This window comes from Galeopterus variegatus, unplaced genomic scaffold (genome assembly GCF_000696425.1).
Source record: "Galeopterus variegatus unplaced genomic scaffold, G_variegatus-3.0.2 Scaffold2401, whole genome shotgun sequence".
NCBI classification, from domain to species: domain Eukaryota; kingdom Metazoa; phylum Chordata; class Mammalia; order Dermoptera; family Cynocephalidae; genus Galeopterus; species Galeopterus variegatus.
The window spans coordinates 139,295-147,744 of record NW_007728512.1 but is presented as its reverse complement, the minus strand read 5'-3'; the positions used below and the strand labels follow the sequence as shown (position 1 = coordinate 147,744).

The window sequence follows — 8,450 nt, the reverse complement described above, 5'->3', positions numbered from 1 at the left end:
GACATGTCTTCTAGGTAAACATTGAAAACAAAATACAGGTATAGTTAGACAAACGAGAATCTTCAAAGAGTCAAAAACGTATTGAGTGTTTATTCAATGAATAGCCCAAATCTAAGAAGTACCAATGTATCTTCAAAATGGATTCTATATGAAGAGCATTTCTGGAAGATGGCAAAGTAGGAAGTACCTGTCTCCCCACCTAGACAATTGCACTGGCTGAACCTGTCTGCTGAAACTATTTTGGAACTCTGGAGTGTATTGAAGGCTTCAAACTTCCAGGGGAAAGCGTGGGCTATAAAGTGTCGTTAATTATGATCAATTTCAGCTCTTAGCACGGTAGCAACTACCCACCCCCTACCCTGCAGTTCTATGGAGCTGTTGCACACGTTACCAGAGTAGCTTACACATGGCTTGTGAGAGCCTGGGTGGAAAATAGGGGCCATGTCCTCCAAATACTGGGGATCTGTGTTCTGATCACCAATTGCTGCTGCTGATCACAGAGGTGCAGACAAAGAGGTTGGTGGCCATTGTTGTTGCACCTCCCCCACTGTTGCTAGCCCCTGCCTCTCAGGCTGAAGTGACTTCCAGGGGACTTAAAGGGTCAGCATCCTTTCACTCCCCTCTTCATTTTCTCTTTTTCTCCTTTTGAGCCAGACATTAAAGACTAGGACATTTAAAAACACTGCGTACAGTGGGGGACTAAGACAAGAGAGAACCACAAAAAGATGCCCCATGGGTAGAACTTGACCTTTCAACTTTAAGAGCAGCAATGTCCAGTCCTTACTATCCAGTTTTGAAGTTTTCTTACCTTTCTTTAATGTACTGAACGAACACTTATTGCATGTCTACTATATTACAGGCACTGTTGGGGTACCCTGGGGACAACAGCAGATAAGACTGACCTGGCCTTCACCCACAAGAAGCCTTCATTTTAGAAGGATGGAAAAAGAAACACAAATAAGCATATAAATAAAATATTTATAAACTATATTTATTGATGAAAAAGTTAAAAATAGGAGTTGAGAAAGAGGGGCATGGCTAAGGGACCTAATCTTAACTAGGTGACCCTGAGGATGTAAAGGACAAGAGGAAGCCTCCTGTGTGAAAATCCAAGGGGAGAACATTCCAGGAAAAGGAAAGGGAGAGGGCAAAGTCTGGAGAAGGACAAAACCAGCAGTGCTTGAGGGTCAGACACTTGCAGGGCTTGTGCGGTCAGAGGGTTTTGGGCGAGGGCAGGTGTGGTACAGTGTGAGGATGGGGTGGGAAAGACAGACTGAGCATGCTGATCAGGGTAGGCATGGTAAACAGTTATTCACAAATTGCTTGGTTATCCCTAAAACTTTAAAAAACATGTAATAAAGATGATCTATTGGTCTTTGCCACATTTGGGGGCTTGTTAACAGAGGAGCCTGTATCCAGTTTGAGCCACGCTCTTTCCAAGGGTCATGGGAAGTAGCACGTCTGGAGAAGTGAGTTGGTTATGATATGAAGAAGAATTGATCATTAGGAGGAAAATGGTTGAAGTGACAGACAACAAGCAAGATGGGTTGGCAGCACAGCTAAGCATTCCTCGGCGGGCGCTAGAAAACACTTTTGGATGGGAATCTGCCAAGAGGCCGATTCTGTGATCAAACAGGATGGAGATGTGGACTTTGGTTAATTGACCATTAAAGGTTATAGCGGCCTCTGAGGGCTAGAGAAATTAATGACAAAGGATACTTATTTGTTTGCAGAGCTATCTTCACCACTTGACTATGCAATCTCTGAGAACAGGGATGTCACTGAGTGCAGGAATTGCACCTCATTCATTTCTAACTCCAGTGTTTAACACAGGACTTGGCAGATAATAGGTATTCAATATAAGTAGCCTAAATGAATGGATGGAGGGAGGGATGGATGGATGGATGGACCATTAGAGGCAAAGTGAAAGTTTATTATGTGAGTATAAAATCCTCATTGGTTCCTGCAAGTTACTGTACTAAAATCTGAGCTCTGACTCTGACAGAGAATAATATACTTAGTTAAGAAACAAATTTAATTCAACCCAAAATTCAGCAATAGTGCTCAGCCTCATAAGAATTCCATTGTTCCTGTGAACAGATACTGTACATCTGTGAGCCTTAATATCACAAAATTCCGCTTGTGGCAAAGAATAGACACCACCTCTGCGGCTGGTCACTCCAAAAACTTCTCGAAGCAAGAGTGTCATGTGTGTACTTTGAAACCTGCCCGTTGACCGTAATTTTAGGGGTAGTCTTCTGACCTAGGCTTGGCCAATTAGAGTCTCTCTCTCTTGGGAAATCTGTAAATTTTGAATTGAGAGCTGGGAGAGGCAATTACTGGAGCAGCACAGGTGAGACAGCAGCACTCTGGAGAGCAGGTACACAGGTGAGATGGTACTGCTAGGACCCCAGAGCTGCCCCAGTCTGCCTTTTTAGAAGCCTGGGTGCTCAGTTTGTCCTTTAATTCCACAAAGCAGCAAAAGCAGGGTTCTGAGACAACCTCCCAACAAAAGCTCTCAGTAAACTGCAGCCGTCATGGGGATGCCCGTGACCCTGAGTTTGGCAGGGACCTGCTTACCTGAGAGGAATTACATTTCCGCATCTCTTTCTCCTTCTTTGCCAGTCGCTTCTTTTTCTTGTGAAGAGGTTTGGACTCCAAAATCATTTCTTCGAGTTCAAAGGTGGGGTCACAATTTAACCTGCCTTTCTGCAAGGAAGACAGTTTGGCTCAGTCCTCAGATTCCTGTATCATCCTAAAAACACACCAGCTCTAATATGGAGAATAACACTGAGTTCTAACAGAGCAGCCCAACAGTAAGCTGGGTTCCCACTCTAACCTTTATACCATTTATGCCAGTATTGCTTTTCATATTCTTTGACTTTATATTTTATTTTTCTAAACTTCCAGTGAGGCCTCAATGAGTTGAAAGGAAACCAAATTACAATTGTTTTACTAAAGCGTGAGCTTCTGGGTTATGTTTCTCAAAGCGTGTGCTAATGATCATGTCAGTCAGGATCCCCTGAGTTGCCTGTTCAGCTTCCCAGTTCCCCAGTCAGACTTCCCAAACAGCATTTCTGAACATGAAGCCCAATGATATGCACTTAAATGAACTCCCCACATTATTCAGATTCACAATAAAGTCAGAGAACCATAATGGAGAGCTTCTCTTAAGCCAACATTGATGGCCAATTGCAGTGATGCTAATTCAGTGAACACTGAAAGAGGGATGGAAGCAAGAGCTGGTGCCTAGACCTCCACAGTGTCATGCATCAGCCATGGTACAACTGCCCCTGGTGGACCCCGCAGACTGGATAGGTAAGAACTTGACCCCACCCTCCTGATGCCCATCTGATACAGATCTCCACCCCCAGAATCCCACCACGCTGCTTTCTCCCTTCTCTCACTTTGCACTTTTACCCAACCCCTTCTTTGGAGCGTCTTCTCTGCTATTTACCCATAAGAGATCACACTCCCACATGCCCACAGCAAGTGCCTTGCTTGGGCTTAAGAACAGAAATCTCTGCATTGTTTCTACAGGTCCCTTTAGGAGCACATTATTCTGCCCAATATACCTACAACTGAATGTATAATTCAGGTCCTGGGTAGGGAGAAAGCACTAGAAGCCTCATTTGGGCCCCTTTGTCTAAGCTTCCGGACTCCAGCTTTTACCAGCAGCCTGCAGAAGGCCACAGGTGTCCCTCGGGCAGGGACTCATCTAGTGGGAATTACTTCTCTTTGCCTATTAGTCCTTAAAAATACAAAAGTACTTCAAAAAGTTCATGGAAATAGAATTAAAAGATAATACGAACCTCCCTGAACTTTTTGTAGCACACTTGTATCAATCCCTGAGATAGAAATAGCAAAGAGGGTGAATGGTAAAAATAAGTTCCTCACCCCAAACCCAACAGTTTTCAATCCTTTCATTCACAGGCCTTTGTGAACACAAATATCTACAACTTTGGAATCTGAGAACTCTTTAAAAAAAAAAATTAGTAGATTCATGGAAATAACTATGTGGGGGACCAAGATTTCTCCCCCAAAATATCACACCATAAAAAGTGGTTAGGAGCTAGAACTCCAAATGAAAATACAACCTGGGTTAGAATCCCAGCTTGGCCACTTGCTAGCTGTGTGACCCTTGGTAACCAACTTACCCTGTGTGTGCCTCAGTTTTCTCATCTGTAAAATAGGCTTTTGGGGCTCTCTGTTACAATACTGGTGTGATTATCTAATGAGACGATGTGTGGGTCTGGCACACAGAGTAATGTGCATTGAATGAGAGTTACTACGGGGTCTGTTAGGATTGACTCACATTGGGAATAAAACCTGGAATGAGCCTCTTCTGCAGAACCGCATCCCAGTTCGTATCATTCATATATGGGAAGTTCTGAATGTCAGACAAGTGAGAAAATCGTTGCTCTGGATTAGGTTCAAGTAGCTGCCAAATGAATACAAACACCAAGATTACGAAGAAGGTCCAAACTTAGGAGGCAAAAAAATCACACAAATTTCCTCTACATGTTTTCAAGTGTAGGATTGAAGGAAACAAGCAGTGTCTCCCTTCACTGACCTATGACCAAATAATTCAGATGATGAACCATGTAGGGTTTTGCAATGTGGTGAGCGAAAATAGCTTGTCTTACCCAGTCAAGCATATCTTCTATATCTGACTCCCCTACTTACTAACTATGGGCGAGTTTGTTTTCTAAACCTCAGTTTACCCATCTGTTGAAAAGGTTTTAAAAACCTATCTCACGTTGTAACCAGGATTAAATAAGGCCATGTATATAAAGTACCTGCCAGAAAGGTGTGCTATTAGGTGGCAAATGTTCATACATTTTCACAAGTGAAACTCATTTCTACCTAAAAATTTTAGCTTTTTTTAAACAACTAATTAAAATACACTGGGGGTAGCACAGAGAAGGTGTAACTAAGGTTGCTGTTAGAGCTCTGGGTTTTACTAACTGGGATTGAAGATCTTCCCCCCTTAACCACTCCAGAGACAACATGGGGATGCTCCTGGGGATGACAACCATGGAACATCAGGGCACAATTTTGGGGTGAAGTGGGGCTGTCTTGGAATTCAGCAAAATCTGCTTATGGAAAATGAACCTCCTATTCTACATCTTTGACATTACTAATGACAATGTCCCTATTCCAAATCAAGGAGCTTGATTCCGAAGACAAGAGACACACATGTTGAATCTTTAGCCTCTAAAGCTCTTTTCCTTTACCAGCCACACTTGTGCAATTTTCTCTCTTAAGAATAAAGCCAATCCCATCTTTTTGGGTTCCTCTTTTTTTTTTTTTTTTTGGCATAATTGCTCAGCATACACTGTTGAGCTTTTGATACAATTGTTTTTAATCTTTTTGGTGAACATGGGCACCATGAAAATCTGATGAAAGCTGTGGACCTCATTTATTATATCTAATCTTACCAAATTTTACCATCTGTCAGGCTCAATGTTAGATGCTAAGAATACCATGGTGCATGAGTCAGACATAGTCTTTACCCTCATGCAGCTTAGAGAAGAATGATCATTAACCCCAGGATCACACAAATGCTATATAATAATTTCAAATTCTGCAAAATGCTGTGAAAGATAGTGTTATGTGAGCTTACAACAGAGGAGGGATCCCCAAGGAAGTGATATTTGAGTTAAGATCTAGAGCAGTGCTTCTCAAACTATGTAGAAGGGCCAGTTAATTTTGTTTGTTTTTGCTTGTTTTTTATATTTTCCAATCTATTGAAACCATTATGTGAACTTACTGTGCATGGCTAGTATCCAGCTCCACACCACATGCAACGTGTGACTTGAGTTCAACATCACCCAAACAAGCTTACACCCTGTTCAAGGTGACAAGTCCACTGACCATGTGCTCAGATGCTACAGCAGTGTTGAATCGCTACCGTGTTTCTAAATGCTTCTCTCAATTTCTGTACTTATCATGGACCTGTAGGAAACAACTCGTGGACTAGAATCAGTCAGTGAATCACACTGAGTGGTAGTGATCTCAGGGAGCTGGGGGGGCTGCAGCGGGGGGCAGTGTTCCAGAAGGACTAGCATGCGCAAAGGTCCTGTGGTGAGGAGGATACTGGTATGTGAGGCTGAAGAAGAAGAATAGGAGGAGAAGTAGAGAAAGAAGGCCAATGTAGTATATGTGTAGTCAAAATGGGGACAAAAGTCCAAAATAAGGCTCGAGAGGTAGTTAGAATTTTTATACCAAACAAATTATTTTAATCTGTATTCTAAGAACAATGGGAAAACACTGACCTGCCCTTTACACAGATTGCCACTGGGCAGAGTGGGGAACAGAATGGAGTGGTCAGATGTATGGAGGCAAACCAGTTATAAGACAGAGAGAGTCGTGAGGATGGAGAGAAGCAAAAGATTCAAAAGTTATTTAAAATGAAAAATTTCAGCACTTGGTGATGAGTTGGGTAAGGAGGAGATGAGTGAGTCCTGGTTTCTGGCTTGTGTACACAGATGGAAGGAGGGGCCCGTCACTGAGAGAGGGAACGTCAAAAGAAGTCCAGGAAATATGGACAGATTAAGAATTCCACTTTGAACACACGGAGTTTGAGGTGACCCTGGGACATCAAGGGGACTTATGAGTTGAATTAATGAAGTCATGTATTTGAAATCTATTATCTGCAAAAACCATTCTAGAAATGTATATTAGCGTTCCTCTTTCCAATATTGTACACTAACTTCCAACCTTAAACCGGAGAGCATGCTTCCTCTTCTCACTTTCTTTTGACATGCAGTCTCCCTTCTTACCTTTTTAAGAAGCGACACCATTTCCTGTGACCAGGCTGAAGGGTAAGTCACAATAGCTGTCTCCAATATGTGTGCAATTTCCTTACTGGAAGTACTGGAGCGAATATGATATGGTCTCTTAAAAGAAAGAAGAAGGAAAAGTCTTCATTTTTATAGAGCAAAAGAAAAAAAATTGTTTTGCAAATGTTTCCAAGCTAAACTTTCCACCAATAAAATATCAATATCAAGTTCTAACCTCTTCTAGTTGATTGTTGGGTTGCCATATGTGTATGCGGTCTGGTGTTGCCAGACCTCCTACTTTTTAAAAAGAGAATCCAGAAACCTATAATTTCTTATGAAATATAATAATTTTGAAAAGTCAGTAATTCCACTGAACCAAATGAAACATTTCAGTGGGCTAAATCGGCTTCTGGGATGCTGATTTGAAACTGTTTTGTAAGGTAATTTATATAATTATTTACATAAAATACAGGACACTTGCTCAATGAATGAAACTTTAAAAAAAATATGTAAGGATCAACTATAAAGAGACCCAGAATTTTATCATACCCTCCTCTTCACTTGTTTACAATAAAATGAAGAAGTTCAGGACAGAACGCTACTTAGAAAACATCGGCCCCAGTCCCAAATGTTATGAGTCCCTGAGTCCATGGAGTATTCCATGGTGGAGAGTTTTATGATGAGGCAAAAGCTTTTTTTTTTTTTTTTTAATTTCTGTAAGAACCAGGTTCTCTAATAGTTTAACTTGGGGAGAAAGAAATGGAAAAAATCTGTGGATTTGTTCTAGTTTTCACAGATGTCCACTAGAGGGCAGCCTTTATTGACAGTATTAATTTCCCTATTTTGTGGGGGACTCACCAACAAAGGGATCTCATGGGGATTGTAGCTACTTAAAGCCAGAGATTATACCACACTTACATTCTTGGCCATGGTACCTAGCACCTAGTAGGTGTTCAATACATGTTTGTTGGATCTCATGGGGATTGTAGCTACTTAAAGCCAGAGATTATACCACACTTACATTCTTGGCCACGGTACCTAGCACCTAGTAGGTGTTCAATACATGTTTGTTCAATAAACAAAGTTTCCATATGAAATTAACATATTAGGACAGTTTATATGGATATGCACATTTATTGCAGGCCTGGCTCTTTCCAGATGTTTAATAAATGGTTGTTGACTGATGAACTCAATTGGGAGAAATCAAGTTTAAGTTCCTCCCTGTAGTGAATCAGTACTAAGAGATAATATAATGTAATCAAGTGTTTAAGCTCTGAAGGCAAAAGGATTTGGGTGCTAAACTCAGACACTTGATTTCTGAGCTTCCTTTATTTCATCTGTAAGATGAAGCTACTCCATCTGTAAAATGGGCCACCTCTTGAGATTGTTGGGAAACTTAGAGGAGATAATACGTGTAAAGTTCTCAGTAGAATGACTACTACAAATTAGACACAATACAGGAAAGCTATTTTTATTGTTATTGACCCACAGGTAGAAAAAGGCAGATAAATATGTGAACAGTGAACAGCAAGGTGAGTCCTCAATAAAGGTGATGTGAAGCAAAGCTTAATTCTGCACATGGTAAGTCAATGTCAGTTCCTCAGTGACACATGAAGTACCAGCAGTTGAGCCCTAACAGGGAGGTTAGGTCAAACTTTTTATTTT

General features: G+C 41.3%; 1 protein-coding gene across 1 annotated transcript in view; it reads right to left on the bottom strand.

Annotated features, from left to right (window-relative positions):
- The window catches only part of STK32A (serine/threonine kinase 32A), a 110,857-nt gene that overhangs the window by 1,605 nt on the left and 100,802 nt on the right, over nucleotides 1–8,450 (bottom strand). The window contains exons 9-11 of the mRNA XM_008581585.1: nucleotides 6,786–6,902; nucleotides 4,316–4,441; nucleotides 2,581–2,709 (exon numbers count right to left, since the gene is read on the bottom strand). Coding sequence (XP_008579807.1) covers nucleotides 2,581–2,709; nucleotides 4,316–4,441; nucleotides 6,786–6,902 — 372 coding nt within the window. The remainder of the gene's footprint in view (nucleotides 1–2,580; nucleotides 2,710–4,315; nucleotides 4,442–6,785; nucleotides 6,903–8,450) is intronic.